The 18948-nt window shown below is 33.8% G+C and overlaps 2 protein-coding genes across 3 annotated transcripts; one reads left to right on the top strand and one right to left on the bottom strand.

Moving 5' to 3' along the window:
• The first annotated feature begins 2875 nt into the window (after positions 1-2875).
• On the top strand, positions 2876-13205 carry LOC113074895 (transmembrane protein 72). Of its 2 annotated transcripts, XM_026247614.1 has the most exons (6): positions 2876-3191; positions 4169-4235; positions 5539-5610; positions 5732-5871; positions 6205-6556; positions 12851-13205. In XM_026247614.1, the coding sequence occupies exons 1-6, from the start codon at positions 3122-3124 to the stop codon at positions 12888-12890; spliced, it is 741 nt and encodes a 246-aa protein (XP_026103399.1). In that variant the 5' UTR covers positions 2876-3121; the 3' UTR covers positions 12891-13205. The 2 variants fall into 2 exon arrangements, with proteins under 2 accessions (XP_026103399.1, XP_026103400.1); XM_026247615.1 differs by lacking the exon at positions 12851-13205 and having other exon boundaries at positions 6205-7351.
• On the bottom strand, positions 9772-12150 carry LOC113074896 (C-X-C motif chemokine 9-like). Its single transcript, XM_026247617.1, has 4 exons — positions 11968-12150; positions 11751-11877; positions 10534-10611; positions 9772-10000 (listed from the first exon to the last, which is right to left on the bottom strand). Exons 1-4 carry the CDS (start codon positions 12038-12040, stop codon positions 9928-9930), a joined length of 351 nt encoding a protein of 116 aa, XP_026103402.1. The 5' UTR covers positions 12041-12150; the 3' UTR covers positions 9772-9927.
• Positions 13206-18948: the final 5743 nt, after the last annotated feature.

Here is an 18948-nt window from a genome sequence, read left to right as displayed (position 1 = left end):
TAATCAAAATGTCAGAACTTGAATAGCTTTAAACAAACTTACTTGTTCCTATGTTTGTTAAGCCAACCTTTCAGTTCATCAGTGTCTTTTGTTTAGATTTTTATATATATATATATATATATATATATATATATATATATATATATATATATATATATATATTCTAAATCATTTATTATGGTACCAGATTCTGTTTGCATTATTTAGTCTATATAGTTCCCATAGCATGCAGTAACATGACATTTTCACTAGCTGCAAATGTTATTTATTTTTCACTTGCACTGTTTATCATATAGCACTGGAGTGGTCAAAAGGTTAAAAGATGTTCTGGTGGTAAAGTTAATCTATGACACTTTTTCTGCGTGCATGCATTTTATTTTACATGGATAACAGCTCTATGCTGTGAGCTTGAAAGATGCAAGTAGTACAAAGAGAGTCACAGCTAGAAATGCACTGAGTGGATACATTTACATTTGCATCTATTCATTTAGTAAACGCATTCATCCAAAGCAACAAACAAATGACACAATCAATTCATCGCAAGAAAACAATACTACTATTATGCTGTCTTAACAAAATCAACATAATAAACTAGAGTAAACTAAGGTTAGGGCTTTTTCAACATCACAGAGACCAATATTTCCAAATTCGGCTTTTAAACTACACCCACTGCAGTAAACTCAGCTCAGATCATCATATTCCTATAAGCCATATTGCCATGTCTTTCATAACTTCTTGGACTTTCGCTTTGGCAGATGATAAAAAATCCCTCAAATCTCTGACTCTAATTCTTGTGATTTTATGTTTTGTTGTTATATTATTTATTAGATGTTGTATTTTGTAAGGAGCCACATTCCATATATATATATATATATATATATATATAGAGAGAGAGAGAGAGAGAGAGAGAGAGAGAGAGAGAGAGAGAGAGAGAGAGAGAGAGAGAGAGATTTGTTAATACAATTTTCTGATTAAGTTATTCATTTAGTTTTTATTGGTCAGTGAATAAATTCACAGTCTGAATCAAGAACCTAGCACAAAAATGCACACCCATACCTGGATTAATATGCAGCTAATCTGGAAAACAGTTGATCCAGGCAGAAAACAAAGGTAGCCTTGTTCTAATGTTAGGGGATTTACATTTTTCCTCTTAGCAGGAGTCAACTTGGACATCAGAGTTGTAAATTAGAGCAGAACTCTCCAAGTGTTTGCCAAGATAGCCTATTTGACTCTGGACAGTATAAGATGTATAGTACATAATGTCTCCTCCAGGGCCTCAGTTAACTGAGAACTGAAGTCATTTCATCTGTTGGTGCAGAGTCCCTCTTTTGTCCTCTGAATGTCCAGGTCAAATAGACCTAAAGACTTTACATTTCACATCTGTACTATTTTTCCATTTACTCCCACATATCCCCTGTTATTGCTGCTTATTTATGAAGATCCAGGTTGTGTTTTTTAAAATGATGAGCGGGCCAGCGAGGTATTTAACCTCAGAGACTGTGTGCTGAGGAAGTTATGACATTGATAGTCTCTTTTATAGACCATGAATTTCTCTACAATTGTGTTCAGTAATGTTGTAATGGCTGTCAAGTGTATATGTACATGTGCATTCCATGATATGGTGCATTTTGTTGTCCTACGACTTGTATTTAAAGCATTAACACAAAACACATGACTTTTCATGTTAGATATTATAGATATATTTGATATTATGGTTAACAGAAAATAAATGTCATATTTTGACAATCTATTTGATTTGAAATTTTAAAAAAATTAAAAAACACTTTTCTAGCTTAACCCCGTTTTCCATTCCGGTATTGATTTGTTTTTAATCATGTTTGACCCTGGACCATAAAACCAGTCTTGGTCACTGGGGTTTATTTGCAGCAATAGGCAAAAATACATTGCATGGGTCAAAACTATAGATTTTTCTTTTATGCCAAAAATCATTAGAATATTAAGTAAAGATCATGTTCAATGCAGTTATTTGGTAAATATCCTACCATAAATATATCCAAACTTAATTTTTGATTGGTAATATGCATTGCTAAAAACTTAATTTGGACAACTTTAAAGATGATTTTCTCAGTATTTAGATTTTTTTTCAACCTCAGATTTCAGATATTGAAATAGTTGTATCTCAGTCAAATATTGTCAGATTCTAACAAACCATACATCAATGGAAAGCTTGTTTATTCAGCTTTCATGGGATGTATAAATCTCAATTTCTAAAAATTGACACTTGTATATGTATTTTTAAATCAATAAATGTAATTAGATGGCCCCTTACTGTGTCATGCTGTCATGCGGGTGCACTGTGGTTCTAATCAATTGTGATCTGTTATGACTGAGAAAAGTCTGACCTTTGACACAGGTAACTAAAGACTGGAAGATATGGTGTCTGTTCAGTGTGTCTGCTGGAGAATGATTAACATCTGTCTTGTGTCAGGATTGGACTATGAAAGTACTGCTGCTTTCTCCAACATTAATCATCTGGATCAGGACGGGGCTTATCGAGTTGACGTTGGAGACCCCCTCCATGTACATTTACTTTGTAAAAGCACATCTGACCTTGGCCAAGGACAATTTTGATTAATTGGCTGATTGGCTGAAGGTAATTTAATTTGAATATGTCCCTCAGCAGCTGTAAAGGGATGGAGGGTGGAATACCTCCTCATGAAGGTCACACTGCTCATAACCTCTAAGTGTCCTGCAACAGGCTTGTGTGCAGAAGTGTGCAGTTATGTGTGTATGTGTGCGTGTCTGAGAGAGTTTTCCCTCAGGAAACATGCCTTATTTGTGCTCTATGCTAGTGCCTATTCAGGTAATCTTTAACTGTAAAGTTTTTTTGTTGTTTTGTCCCCTCACCTTGAGTAGAGGTGGAATGCAGCAGGAACAAGCAGAGGGTGGTCAGTGTTTAGGTTTTAGTTTCTATGTTAGGCTGATTACTAGGGTAAAATCTGCACTGGGACGCCCTCCTGTTTAGGCGAGGAGATTTCTAACCATGTACTGCCGTCCTCGCACAAAGTTTTGACTCGAAACTATTAATAAATTAACTATCAATAGAGAACTTTAACTATCAACAAATGTTCTAAAGGAAAAAAACCTTTTCATTTTGGCAATGAAGAGCTCAGCTTTGTGGGTTTTAGTGGAATGTGCCAGCAGAGTTCTTGGCATCTCGACTGCTGCAGGTAGGACTGTGTCTTTGCTGTTCTTTCGTAGGCCATTGTTTGATTTGAAGTGCTATACATAACAAATATAAAAATATCAAGGAACATGTATAGTAGTCATTGCAATGTTTGACCTCGTGATAGAAGTGTAGAATTCTAAAATGTGTATTGTTCCATTGTTTAGGTAATGACCCATTTAATTTGAAAAAGAGAATAAATGTATATGCAAAAAATAATAATAATAAACAAAAAAAGAGTAGGGATGCATAAATGATATCCCTCCAAATGAAAAGTCCAAAAATTAAACCAATTGTTTCATGTTACTGCAATAATTCCCCAATTTAAAAATAAAATTAACAGATACCAAGCTTTTTTTAAAAATAATAACGATACAATTTATTTTTAAAAAATTGTTTAATAGAATATTCAAGTATTAGATCCACATTAACCCACAATACTTAGCTTTTGAAATGTTTTGTCTTGCTTTTTTGTTAAAGTTCTATAAATAAAAAAATTTCAAGATGTAGATTAATATGAGTAAAACTAAATGGTGTTATTAAATATATGATAAGAATATTAAGAGTAATAAAAAAATGCTTTTGAAGTATTTAATTCACAAATCACAAGAAAAAGTCTATTCAAATGTGCTTAAGGATTTCTCAAATTTGCCATAGACTTTGCATTGCACAGGGAACTGCACAATTCTCTCATATCAAATAACATGTATTTTTTCAGTTATATTTAATTTTTGGTTTGTACATTGTATGTTGTTTTCAAAACCAGCACACCAATAGTGATCTTAGGTTAATTTGCCCAGCAGTGGTGTGTGGCAAATCTGACATCTAATGGCCACAATAAAAATTGCATTCAGCAGTTTGTATATATTATATTTAAAACAATGTGATTATTATATGCTTCAGAATATAGATTTTTATTTATAATGATTATGCTTTCTGCAGGTCAAGTTTAATATGAGCGCTGTGTGTTTGTTTCATCAGTGCTTTGTGCAGTGGGTCTAGAGACTCAGAGACAGGGGGAGTTCAACAGCTTGGCCGTCTATCTCCTGTGAGTATCAAAATGAGCTGCTGTGGGAGGCGTAGCTCCTTGTTATTCACTCTCAGACAAAGAAGGTACAAAAGCTGTACCTGGGGAACTACATATTCAAAAGGTAAACTTTTGTACTTAAAGGGTGCATATTAGTACCTAAAGTGTATATATTATTACCTAAATGGTATATAATAGCACCTAAAAGGTATTCAAGTTAGTACAGTGTACTTTTTGAAAGTGTAACACCCCAGTGACAGCTTTTTTACAGTATTTTTCAACTGTAAAGTTCTCTGAGACATTCCTTCATGTCTGTTATTTTATTATTATTTTATTGTTTTCCTAATGTAAAAATATATTATAGTAATAGTGTTTATTAGAGTAAATGCTTAGAATTTTTTTCTGTTTTTGTAATAAAAAAAAAGTTTGTTATTTTAGTACTTTGACTTAAAATATAAATGTACATTTTTTATGGCTTTAGTTTTAGTTAACAACAATGGTTCAGGCACTTTTACAACTGAATTGTTAGAATCCACCTACAGTATTATGCACATGTAGTATTGGTATCTGCATATAGTGTTGACTTTGACTGGAGTTATCACTGCTTTTGACGCCACTCGTGAGGTGGTGTAAGCAACTGAACTGAACTGAACAAACAAACAGGCCACCGCTCATCACTCTTAGCAACATGGTCACTGAAGGCCACAGTCATTCCATTTCTAACTATAGCAAGCAATACAGTAGGGCCTCTTGGGAATTACACACAGACAGAGGCAAATGGGCCTCTTGTCCCAGATTATCTGATCTTTCCGGGCTCAATGCAAAACCAGACAGGTTCTGCATGAACAGTGGGGAGCTATTTCCATTGGGATTAAACATAAAGTGGCTGTTCACATGCATGAACACCAGAATACCATAAACAGTCAGGAAGTTTATGATCAAGTAACCGTTAAATGGTAATTAATATCTAATAAAAAGCAGTGATTAAAGTCAACATTAGTCCATGTTCACAGTCCAGTTTACATTATTGTGGTGAGAATTAGGATTTTAAATGAGAAAACTTGTAATGTGGGACTTCATTCTATTCTCAGGAAGTGATTAGACTGTGGAAAGTTGGATTTACATTTGAATCGTTCGTAATAAAACCAAGAAAATGTATTAATAAAGTAAACATTGAGTGCATTTAGATTTCATTTTTACTTTAAAGTATGTTTCGGTTTGTCTTATTAAACTATTTGTCCTGGGTTTTTTTGGGGGGGGGGGGGTTACTAACAAAAAGTTTAAAACTTTTTATAAACCATACTTCTGTTTGAATCCTCTACAGGCTCTCTTCGGTGCTGATCATGATTTTTGAAGTCTCCTATTTCATCGACACTCTGTTGGCAATGTGCCTTCCGTATGTTAATTCAAATGATAAAAGAATCATGTACTTGTGGTTGTTATGTCATAATCTGTGGTATTATTGTCATTTTAATCCATGCATTATAGTAATTCATATCTGTTTTTCTTGATTGGAGTTGTCCACCTACATGTAAGATTTTCATTCTTTGGAAGAAGATGGCCAATGTTGGGGGTTTTCAGAAGTTTCTCTACTACACAATGATGTCTTTGATGTGTTTCCTGCATCCAGTGCTTGTATGGCATGCTGTAATACCAGGTGCTTCACTTTTTACATAAATTATATATTTAATAAGTAAATAAATACATAATACATTTAACAAAATTATACACATTACTGAAAAACTATTTATATGGCTAAATGTCTGCTTATTTTTTAATTTTTTACTAGTGAATACACTAGCATATAGACAAACTTAAATAAATTCATTTGGACTTTGTGAGATCTATAAGAAGGATTATTAGTTTTAACGATTTTGATTGGGAGTCATACAGTCTGTAAAGATACCCACTCCAATAAATCAGGCCGAACATATTATGGACCAACATAAAGGTTAAGATGAATTTATAAACTTTTTCTGTTTCCTTGCAGGAATTATGTTGGTTGTGACTGGATTCTTTAACTTCATACTGAGCAAAAAGAAGAAGTCAGATCCACCAAAAGAGTCCAGGTCATCCCATAGAGACTCGGCTCTGTCTACTGTCTGTGTCACAGACAGAGAGGACACTGAACACACATTCTCTTTCTTCCACATCATTTCAGGCAAAAGAGCATCTTTTTTTCCTAGCAATAGCAAACTGCATGGTCCCACAGACAGGGCTCAGACAGCGAAGAATACCCAACGCAAGAACAGACAAACAGACACAAGAAATGTGCACTTCATTGAGAGTCTCAGACATAATGATGATGAAATGGAAGAATACCATGAAGTGGAACCAGAGGATAGCACGTCTGATAAAGCACCAATGATTAGACCGTAAACACAGTGTATTGTTGGCTATTTCTACAAATGTATCCATGCTACTTATGATCAAATATGGTGAATTGTTGCTCAAGTAACATTTATTATTATCAATGTTAAAACTGAAATGATTTTTTACTTTTCTTTTTTACATGGCTAATGGATGAAGTGTAAAAGAATAGCATTTATTTGAAGCATTAATGTCACTTTTGGTCAATTTAATGCATCCTTGCTGAACAATGACATTGTATATACAAAAATGATAAACAATCAGCAGCAGATCAAAAGCAAATACACAGTAAAAGTACTGACTAACCTAAAAAATGTTTTATGTAGTGACATCTAAATTTACTTGTTTTATTTAATGTAATATCACTGAATCACTGAATTTAGAATTTATTTTTCTAAATATCTGCTCGCAGTCTTTAACATCTTTCTTTTACAAGATTGAGCTCCTGAAACAACCTTTAAACACTGTCTGCCAAAGAATTGCTTTTTATTCCAGTCTGTAAGCTTAAGGCCTGGAGCTCCTGCATCCAGTCTCCATACGTCAATACAATTAAGAGATTCCATTCATCATACTGACCCAGACAAGAGGGTTTCAGCCTAAACACTGGACAGCAACCCCCATGCGTTATTCCTCTCCATTAACCTGTATGGATGACTTCAACATCCTGAATTCTTGAGTATGCTGCATTCATGTGTGGTGTTAAATGGATAAATTTTAAATTACTCAGTAAATAAATTCTTTGCACTTATGCTGTGGGTCTAATCAAATAGCTTCAGTGTTTTACTGGCATTTGTTAGAGTCGCACATGGGCACTGTTCAAAAGAACTGGAGTAAAAAATCTATGAGTGTCAGTGGGTCACGCAATAATGCTTTCTGCACCAATAATGAGAATGACTGATGCAAATAAACCCAGTAGAATAGATCATCATATAGCAAATCTTCCTTGATCTTCTATAGCTTAAAAATGCCCCTTAATGTCTCAAAAAGATATAATACAAATGTAGACAGTGGGAAATACCCATAGGCCTTTGAACTTGGATGATCAAAATAGCTATACCGTAGAATTCACAAAAGTTTAATTTTTTTATTTTGTTGTTTTAAATAGATGTTTTTGGGTCACTATTAAGATGATTAATGTTCCCTGCACATTAGTGTTCAATACTTTCTGATTGTCTCCACACAGATGAATAGCAGAAGTGCAGTTTAATGTGTACTTCTGTGGGAGGTTAAGTTTATTCATTGTAAGGTTGAGATTCATAATTTCCTGTCCATATTTAACATTATAATATTATCTTCTCTAAATTTAAACCAATTCACATGAAGTCAAAATGATATTTTAACACAAAATATGATGTCATTCTACATCAGCTAGCTAATCTTATCCCAAAAAAGTCTGTCATTGTTTATTTATATCATTAATCATCTGAGTAACAAATTATTATTATTTTTTTTTTTCAAAAGAAGTCAGTGGTCATCAAACTGTTTAGCTTACCAAGCAAACACTATTCTTCAATATATGGGAAATAAAGTCATAATACAGGTTTTGAAAAACATACTGTAGGTATAAGTGATGACAGAATTGTCATTATTGGTTGAACCATTCCTTTAAATTTACTGTGAAGTTTACACCGAACTATGCATAGTATTTAAATAAGGTATACAGTAAGTATTCACTTTGTTTGTAAATTCAGTTCTCTTATTTGGCAAGTGCCGTCGAAATAATAATTTCCCTTCTAAAACAAATCTGTCTTCCCATGGGGGAAGTGCCTTGGCAGCTCAAAGCATCTACTTCCTCAAATATTTTATCCGACCTTTCGTGTCATATTTTCCTAGAAGATATTCTCAGACGGAGCTGAAAACAGGAAGCTCGTGCGCCCCAGTTCGTCAGACTGAAAGAAACTATCTAGCCTTGCATTTATATGCGTGCTTAATTGTTCATCAATTTAAACATTTTAACTGAAGATTTAAATTATTAAAATCCTACCGCTTAATGAAATTGTGACATGAAAAGTGTACCGAAGGCAATATAACGGCAACCTTTCATTTGCAGCTTAATTGTCTCATAGACTAGTGATCATTATCTCACGGACATGCTAATAATGCTGTGAACGGTCCCGGCGTTTCCCAGGGCAACCGCAGAAAACTCCCGCCCACGGACGTCTATGATTGGCTCCTGTACTCAGCGGAGTATCGGATTGGTTTACACAGCTGAAGGAGTAGCGTTATTTTGACGACTATTCCCCGAGGAAGATGCAGGGTGAAGTAGAAGAGTAGAGTGGAAGATAAGCGTCGTGTCTTACAAAACATCTGGTCTCCGTCGGCTCTTACAAAGGAACGGCGTTTCATGAGATGGTAAGGACAATGTCTACATGGAAACAGTAATGATATGTTCTCTAGACAAGAGTGTATTAATAATGGAAATGGTTTTATTGAGGTGTTTTTTTATTATATAGTTCTGCAGGTGAGCTGTATGTACCGCTGTATTCTTTTGAAGGACACCTAGGCTTCTCCTGAAACTGTCCTCAGGTGCGTGTTTTTATACAGCTGTCAAAACCAACTGTACTTGAGTGAAACACCTGACAGAATTGTGATATTTTGTGTATGTTTCTTTACATAATGAAAGCAAATCAAAAATAGCCTATTTAAAACTTATGTGTTTTGCTGATGTCTTTCAAATATTTCCAACTTCTGCAAAATAGTGACAGAAATCCAGAAGTGGTTAAGGGCTCTATGCCTGATATTTTCCTGCAGCAGAGTCACAGCTGGTTTGCAGTAATTGACTGGGTGGGCAGGGGGCTTATTTCTTTATGCAGCTGGAGAGCATCTCTAGACATGACCCCGTATATGTAAATCAGTTTCTTTGAAATCAGGGATTCTTTCTGGTAGACACAGTAGATTGTGTTTTTTTTTTCTCTCTCCAAAGGCATTACTTGCCATGAGACTAAAGTGCCATATTTAATAATTCACGAGAATGGTCATAGACAGAGGTGGGGTTAGTACATAGAATATTCAAATTATTTTCCATCACTGAATAGAAGGCTTTTGTTGATTGTATTTAGGTGAATACAGGCAAATTGGGACACTTTCAGATAAATAGTGTAAATTGTATTTTAAAATTTAATGTCAAATTGCTTAATTTCAAATATATACACAAAATAGAAATATAATTACGCAAAGACCATGCAAAAACTTTTACAAGGTTTTATTAGAAAACAGCAGTACAAAAATATTAAAAACCATCTGCATAATACATATATCATTTATTTGTGAAAAATAAAGGACAGGCAGGATAAATGACAAAGAAACATAGTCTTTCTACACAGAAAAGGTCAAGATTGTTGAATTACAGTTGCTTGGGCTTTTTTGGTCCAAGGAGCATCAGACAGTCCTTCCCCTTCTGTGTGTTGAATTGAATCCTGGACAATAGAAGAGTGAAGGGGTTTAATTATTGGGGAGGCCCACAAAGCTAAGCAAGCAAAAACACATGTTCTCAACCCTAAATCAATGCACACCATTAATGGCAACATAAACACTTAAAATTCTCTAGAGATCATATTTATCTTGACTCAAAGTGTCAGCAGCCACATACAATCTGTAAAACACAAGGCTTCTAGTACTGCATATAACCAGTATTTTATTTTTTTTATTTTTTGTCAGTATTTTATATATTTTATTTTCAATATTGTTAATGTTTTAATACGCTGGTATAGCTTTTGTAGCTATATGGTAAGCAGAGAGTCGGGAGCTAAATCTTAGAATAAGTATTTTTATGCTAGTGTCTACTTCTGCCACAGAGTGGCAGTGTTTTTACTTTATATACAGTATATATATTATTAACTATTTTAGGTTTTAAATCCGTGTATTTTTTAATTTACACTTTTTTAAATGAGTGTATATTATAATCAAATAAATTGCAGTGTCATTAGAGGGCAACTGTTTGTTGACATACCTTTTCCAGCATTTTTGCAGTCTTTTCCCCTGCATGGAGTCTGGATTTAGACAAGCTTGTTGACCTGACAGCTGCAGTCTGTGGAGGAGAAACAGATTGTTTTAAATGTGTGCAAACCACTGCAAGCAATAAGATACAGAAACATTTGATCTGAGGGATTTACTCATGCCAAACTATATTCATTATATTTATATTTATATTATTGCTTCATTAATGCTTAGACTATTGTAAAAGTGTTTTTACTAAAAGTTAAACCAGATAAAGTGTGACATTTTAGTTTTTCATTTCATATTTCTTTCTTTTCCCTATCCCGCTTCATCTGTATTCACTAGATTTTGCCATAAGAGAGCTCATATTTTCAGAATTCAGTGTGGTATTATTTGTCTTATCCTGCCCACTCATGCCTAAATTCCATTAGATTTTGCCATAACAGAGCTCATATTTCCAGAGTTCAGTAATATTATTTGTCTTAACATGCCCATTCAAGCCCAAATTCAAATGAAACTATTCTGATTCAAAAAATCATATTACCATGACCTGGCTTTGTGCTTCCCACCACATAAATGATCCCATGATATGCGTCAACATGAGATATTGTGTAATATCTTCACACACCATTAACAGTTACCCGGATTGCAAAATGTCCAGGAGTGATATAATTCCATGTTAATTATTACAGACTTATGTCCCAGTAATGCTGGGACATTGCATTACAGTACAGTACTGAATTTCTTAGATTAATACTATATTATATATTATATGTATTATATGGTATATATCATATAGTATTATACTTGGAGGCAGAGCCATCATACACATTGAAAGGTCACATTAACTTAATATATATTTTTATTTAAAAAGATGGCAAAACAATAATTACATCTTGCAACGACAGACAGTGATGACCAAGCATTTTAAGTAATGCAAAAAGTAACACTGAGATGACAAAAAAACAGTAAATGTAAATAAAAAAGCCATGTGAGTGTGGGTAACATGAAGGCAGAAGATGATGACAATATCAGTTTGAAGCAAATGATCTGTGGAAGGAGTGACTGCATCTGAATTACCAAATGATTTCTGCAAAAGTGTTTTAGGCAAACACTTTCTGACAATTCATCAAAGGTGCATCTTTTTCAGAGGCTGCGCTTGTCTCATGAATCTTACGTAGCACAACACACTCAGATACCCCTGAATGGGAATTATGCTTTTTTACTCACATGATTTGAACCTTGTTGCAAAGAGGATGTTTCTGTATGATCGTGTAGTCTATAATTTTTCTCCATTGCACTGAGCCAGTTTCCTCAACACACTCACATTTTTCACGACTTGTAGATGTCCTGACACCTAAAGACAAATCCAGAAACATAAAACCACATGTCCCACATCACCTCCAAGACCAATATCTGCACTGATAAGTATTAAATGCTACGGTACCTGTCATGAAGTGTAAGCAGACTGAGATTAGGAGAAGCATGCAGGCACTTGCTTGCAGAGTCCTGAAAGCCATTTCTCTGAAGCTGTGTCAATCACAAGAATGTCTCTCGAGTGTGTTTGCGCAGAACTGTACTCTTGTTCTTCTTCACTTTCCCTCCTGAAAACATTTCCTGCTTTGCCATATTAAGCAGGATCAGAGTCACATGATTTCAGGTAAATGAGAGGTGATTTCTCAACACCTGTGTACCCGCCTTGTTCGTTCTGGGTCTGGAATGCTGTTGTTCTGTTAGTGGTTGTATGGTTCAGAGAGTTTGTATTTGAACCTATGCTGTTCTGTATCCGATAAGGATTAATTGTTCAAACTGAAGGGTTCTCACACATTGAACCATTGAATATACATAGAAACTGCATTGAAATCAGATGTGCAAACCATGTGCTTCACGTGGTATATTATATTATATTAAATATTATATTTAGTGCTGTAAAAATGATAATTTTAATGCAGGCAATTCATTTTTTCCTCACAGAGGCGAAGCTAGGGTTGACCACCCCACTCACAGCTGCTGCTTCTTTTTTCTCAACAATAATAGCATTAAGAGCATCTTTGCTGTACATCAGTGTACATCAGTCAAATGCAGATGTGATGTGGTCAGGTTATATGTCAGTAAAAACTATTTTTCTGTCCCGTCAGCCATTGTACTGTGTTCTTCAATTGCACTCACTAATATGGTGGTGTGCTGTAGCCTGTATCGTTTCATATTAAAGCAAGAAATGAAATATCATTATTAGACCCATTACATGTTCAGTGGCGGCAGCTCGCTAAAGTAATAGCAGACAAATTACCTAATAACCCAGCTGCTGTGATGTCTGTTAATCAAAGAACAAAAGAAAGAAGAGGAAATCAACAACTTTTGCAGCTTTAAAGCTGCAGCCCGTAACATAGTTTGGTTAAAAATATTTGAGCAAGTATATAACCAGCTAGTGTTCAAAACTATTCCCTTACATAAGCCTGATTCACAGATCATTTATAGGAAATAATTACATTTATAATTTTGTTGGCGAATTGTAATCCAGAAAGGAGTTTGTGTTTTGGAAACACGTGACTGAAATTGAATTACATTCCAGTTTTAAATGTACCTCTGATTACAGATAGCCTGGGATAACACAAGATTTGTATTTTAAAGAGAACCAGTTTGAAGTAAGAATAATTAGCTTTTTGGGATAAAATAATTTCTTAATGTGAAATTCGAATGGTATGTCAGTTAGAGATTAGTCTGTTATCAGTTCTGTTTATTAACTGCTAGAGTGTCAAAAGTTATGTACTGCAGCTTTAAGGATTTTATAAGGTTTGATCACTTTATTCAATTTCTGTATATTTTGTGTACATTCTGTGTACAGATAAGTGGCATTTATTATAATGGTTTTAGAAGTTGTTATTTTTTCCAAATCTAATTAATGTTTATATTGATAGCTCTTAATTATACTGGTATGTTGAATTTCCTAGAGACATCGGTATCAGTGATACCCACCTTCAGTCATAAAAAAAGATGCTGTTAAACAAATATAAAAAATATACTGTCTTTATGTTGTCTCTACATTAATTTGAAGATTGAATATAAAAAAAGAAAAATCTGAAAAAATTAATTAGTTGCCATTTTCCTTTTGATTGACTTGTTATTGATTGACAGCACTAATATTATTATTTAAAATGACTGCAGACACGCATTCGATTATACCATCTAAAGTAATATTTAAGGGTTAAAAAATAAATAAATATATATAATTATATGTACATGAGAACACAAGGTAGAGAAACACAGAAGTTATTTTTTAGGTGTTAGCTTATGTTTATTATATTAGTTTATTTTATATTAAACTGTAAAAAAAGAAGCATTTTCTTCATGTGATCACTAAACATACATTTATAAGTATATATATTTATATAACATTTTGACAACAATAAGAATATAAAAATGTATAAGAATTTATAAGACCATGAAGCTGTGTCTTCTGACTGTCCGGAAATTTTAAAAGGGTTTTAACTCATCCCTTTATTACATGTCAAGGTTAGATGATGTCCCTGTTGTAACATGTCTTCATTGTATGCCATCCCTTGGCCTCCATACACACGTGTGCACTCCTCTGAATCCAGCCTTTTCTTATGTCCTTTCTTACGTGCTTGTTTAATGCATATGAATGAACAAGTAGCACTAAAGCACTTTGCAAAAGCTTTTAAGAGTATTCTCTCCTGTGGATCTCTTACTTTCTTTTCTCAGAGTCTTTAAGTATTTGAGTTTAAGACTTGACCTTCCTGGATTTTACTTTCTTTGCCTTGGCTTTTGCTTTTGTTTGTGTATGCATTTTTTGTGGTCCTTGCCGTCCTTTTGCATGCTGAAAAAAAACAAAACAAAACAAAATGAGTAGACTTAAACTCAGCAGATTAAGACTTGCATACCGCCATCATATTTAGAGATGTTTGGATTTTTGGACATGCTGTGCTGTAGTTTAGAGACTTATGCAGTAATAACACTCTCTTACCGTTGCCAACATTCCAGCAGTCTTTTGCCTTGGGGACCATCTGGACTAAGACACACGAGTCTATTAGTCTTCTGCTGTGTGACTCTAATGAAAAACACAGAGAATAATAGCACATGTAAACCCAATTCGGCACGTACATTAAGAATCTTATAAATTTGAAAAAAATGTATGTGAGCTACATACATGATCTCATCCTGTAAACAGTTAGGTCCTTTTAGACTGACATTGAAATCTGAAAGTGGTCTGTTGACTCTTTGTTTGACCTGTGGACACTGACAGGTCTTTGGAACATATTGGCTGTCCACGACTTGGACTGTATTTAGGAAAAAAGAAAATGTTAATTTATTAAACATCCATGATGTATCAAAAAATTCAGAGTCAGTAAGATTGTTGTACTTTAAAAAAAATTAATTCATACTTTTATTTAGCAATGCATTTAAATGATCAAAGGTGACACTAAATGTTTTCGCAAAAAAAAAACTTATATTTAAAATGCTTTCATTTGTAATCATTCTATTCAACAGATAAACCTAAAAAAAAAATCTACATATTAGAATAATTATTGAATGATCATGTGAAAATTCTGATTCGTCATCACACATTAAGTCATTTTAAATGATAAAACATTTAACAATATTACGGTTTTTGATAAAATGTATTAAGCTTGTGTGAGCATAAAATAATTAAAAAGCATTAAAAATGTTTAGAATGATAGTATATAATTAAAATATCAAATTCATGTAATTTATCGTTAAACCTGTACAGCTAGTTTTGCAGAGATGTTAGATTATATTATGTAGAATTTTGCCAACTCAGTTCTAACCCAACAGGTTCTCAGTTACTGTTTTAATTCAGTTACTGTAGTTCGTCTGTTCTGATACACTCACCTGTTAGAAGGATGCTGAGGGTGAAGACAGCAAAGCAGACACCGTCAGCTTCATGATGAAAGTGCTTCTGAGTGTAGGTGCTCAGTGACCTGCTGTCATTTTATACTCCTGTGAGGGACTTCCCAGCTCTCATGCCACTCCTGAAATTCCAGTGCTGCGTTATTACTCCCACGGAATCAAGCTATTTGAATACAGATAATAGAAAGGCATTGACAGAAGCCCACTACTGCAGAAATCTTTAAAAAACTTGGTCACATTGTTGAAAGACTTCTGAAGCCATATTATAGTTTAATATATGAAACAGATTCCTAAAATGGAATCTCATTTGCGTCTTTGCCAGATTCAAAAGTGTAAAGGCAATGTCTCAAACGTCTCATGGAGGGGCAGTTTTGAATACTGCTATACAGAAAGAGATTTGAGAACTGCACAAAAATGTATTGTAATTATATACAATATGGTGTGAAAACATAAATTATATATATAATAAAATTAAATTAGTAATTAATAATTAATAATTTAATTAGTACGAGCTGGTTTTATGGTGCGTTTTTTTTTCTCTGTATTAATCTGCAAAATAGCTGAGTGAAGAATTTTCACAACTTTTCCACTGAAGAATGTTTTACTATTCTGTGACCTGTCAGAAGGTCTGAAAACATGCCATGGCAAGCCTTGTGGGAAAATTACACATTCTGTTAACAGTTGGACCATGTGATTTCTTCATATTCCTGTGATTACTTTCACTTGTTCCTCCCACACAAGATTTATGGTGACAATAATGGTTCATTTTAGTTATGAATATTTTTTAAAATCACATAACACAAGGTATTATTCCCTTCTAATCACCCACTTTTTCTTGTTCTTGATATTATTAACTTGATCTCTTTCTCCTTGCTCTCTCCCCCATTATCTTGCTTATCTCTAGCTGAAAGCGTTTCTATCGAGGAACTCCACTATGGATCCTGACAAGACCTCCTATGTGAGGCTGAATGAGGAGAAAGTAATTGCAAAGTAAAGATTTCCACTTTTGATACACACTGAACATTAGAAACATGCTTTCTAACTGACTAAACATGATTATATTTAGCCCTTGTTGTTAAATCATGTCCCTTTTTCAGGTCTGATATTTTGTCCCTTCTAAAAACGTACAACTGTTATCATGAGGGAAAAAGCTTCCAGCTTCGGATTCGTGAGGTATGCTACATCACAGAAAGTGAAATTAACTTCATACCTAAATCAAATCTTTTGTTTCCTGGTTAGTGATTAATAGATAGAATCTGACCAAGAGTTGAGTCAGAGTGTGTGAGACAGCAAAACAAAAAGATCATTGTCTCAGAGTATGAACACAGAGTATGGGACGTTGGTGTAAATCCAAGTATGCCATTCTTAGAAATGCTGATTAAATGGGCCTAGATGACATATGATTGGCTGCATTATTATATTTGTACTGTAACAATTATATGACCCTGGACCACAAAAAACGGTCATAAGGTTCATTTGTTTTTTGAATTGGAGATTTATACATCAAACATCAAACCTGAAAGTTGAATAAATACGTTTTCCGTTGATGTATGGTTTGTTAGGATTGGACAATATTTGGCAGAGATAATTTGTAAATCTGGAATCTGATGGTTCAAAAAAAATCTAAATACTGAGAAAATAGCCTTTAAAGTTGTCCAAATAGCAATGCATATTACTAATCATAATACATTAAGTTTTGATATATTTATTGTAGGAAATTTACAAAATATTTTTATCCTAATGATTTTTGACATAAAACAAAAATCGATAATTTTGACCCATACAATGTTTTGTTGGCTATTGCTACAAATATACCCATGCGATTTAAGACTGGTTTTGTGGTCCAGGGTCACATATGGCTTTAAAAAATATGTGGCTTTATGTATCTACTAGTGAATAAAAAATTATTGTGATTATATGAACAGAGCTAGGTAGATTGCTAACAGATGGTAATTCTTTCACTGATTAAAATTACATTTAATAGACAAAGTAATACACAGGGTTGCACATAAGTGGTCTGCAGGTCCGCTTGCACAACCAAAATAAAAAATGCGTCATATAAATATGTTCTGACAGCGCATTTGCGTACCGACATGGTTGATAGCTGTTAATACACAATTACCATTTTAGATCACAAACTCTACTATATAAGTTTTATTTTCAACCTGAAAGCATAAATCTGGCTATGCCATGTCGTTTTCAAGGCACAATGAAAAACTGTGACATTCATCCACTGACGCTCTTTAATCAGCAGCAGCGCTAAATCCGTAAGCGCGTATACTTACATGCCGGCAGCCTGCCAAAATAAAAGCCTGCTGATTTTATGGTTGAATATGATGAAAATTTTTATTTATTTATTTTTAGACGCTTTTATCCAAAGCGACTTAAAATTGTGGAATACATAAAGCGATCCTTCTTAAAGAGGCAAACAAAGAAAGTAGTAGTAAATATAAGCATTTCATTTTTAGGTTTACTATAAAATAAATGTATTTGTATTTAATACTAGGTCTGACTTTTATTTTAATAATATTATCACACACTATTATTTAGTTTATTTACTATTATTTTATTAAAAAACTAAATAAATAAAGTGAAATAATATTATAACTATTATTAATAATTTTTTATAGATATATTTAATGGGTCACGCTATATGCAGTGTGAGGACCAAAACCAAAGCTCCAGGTTCTCTTATGAGAACCAGGCTGAAAAAATGATGTGCACCCCTGGTAATGCATGATTAAATAACCCTGCATGTTCATCCATAGTTGATGTAATGTTGAAATGCTAAGAAAACGTTTCTTAAAACTGAAATTATTTCTTTAAAATCCAGTGGTAATATGCTGTCTGCATGGCTTCTCAGTTTTCTGTGTAATTACAGTCACCCGACTAGTGACTGATCTTTGTGTGAATGTCCGCAGAAGACTAGAAGACTTTCTGACTGTCTATAAGTGGTAGGCTATTTTAGAAAGTACAGTTTAAAAGATGAAAAAGAAGAATTAGGGAGAATCAATAAATTATGAATCATTTATTGCCATTAAGTGATGGTTTAAGTGATGAAATGTAATTTAATCTAATGAAAAGTACCGAATTTTTGGAATCTGATTACGTAATCCAGATTTATGAGTCATTATTTCTGAGTGAATCACAGATGTACATGCACAGTCTCTTTTATCCGTTTTCACACTGATGGCCCTTGAAAGGTCATGGGAAGAGATATAATTATTTACTTAATGATCTACAAATGATTTACAATCTTTTTCTGTTAGTGAACATGACCGAGAGTACAAACAAGCTCCTAATTATTTCCAATTTTATCCCGACAAGTAACTTAACAAGTGTTTTTAATAGGTTTGTGTGATCTGTGAAGTCTGTCACATTGTTTATGATCTGTCGGATCTTGTTACAGTCTCTGGGAAATCCCTGCAGGCTGCTTGTGCTTTTAGAACGAGTTTGATCCAAATTTAACCTCAGTATGATACTTAAAAGAGATTTTCCACTTCTCAGACTCACGTAGTGACTAAAATAACAGTTTTTT

The sequence above is a fragment of the Carassius auratus genome, unplaced genomic scaffold (genome assembly GCF_003368295.1).
Source record: "Carassius auratus strain Wakin unplaced genomic scaffold, ASM336829v1 scaf_tig00015618, whole genome shotgun sequence".
Lineage (NCBI taxonomy): Eukaryota > Metazoa > Chordata > Actinopteri > Cypriniformes > Cyprinidae > Carassius > Carassius auratus.
The sequence above is the reverse complement of the archived record's forward strand: the minus strand, read 5'-3'. Positions and strand labels throughout refer to the sequence as shown.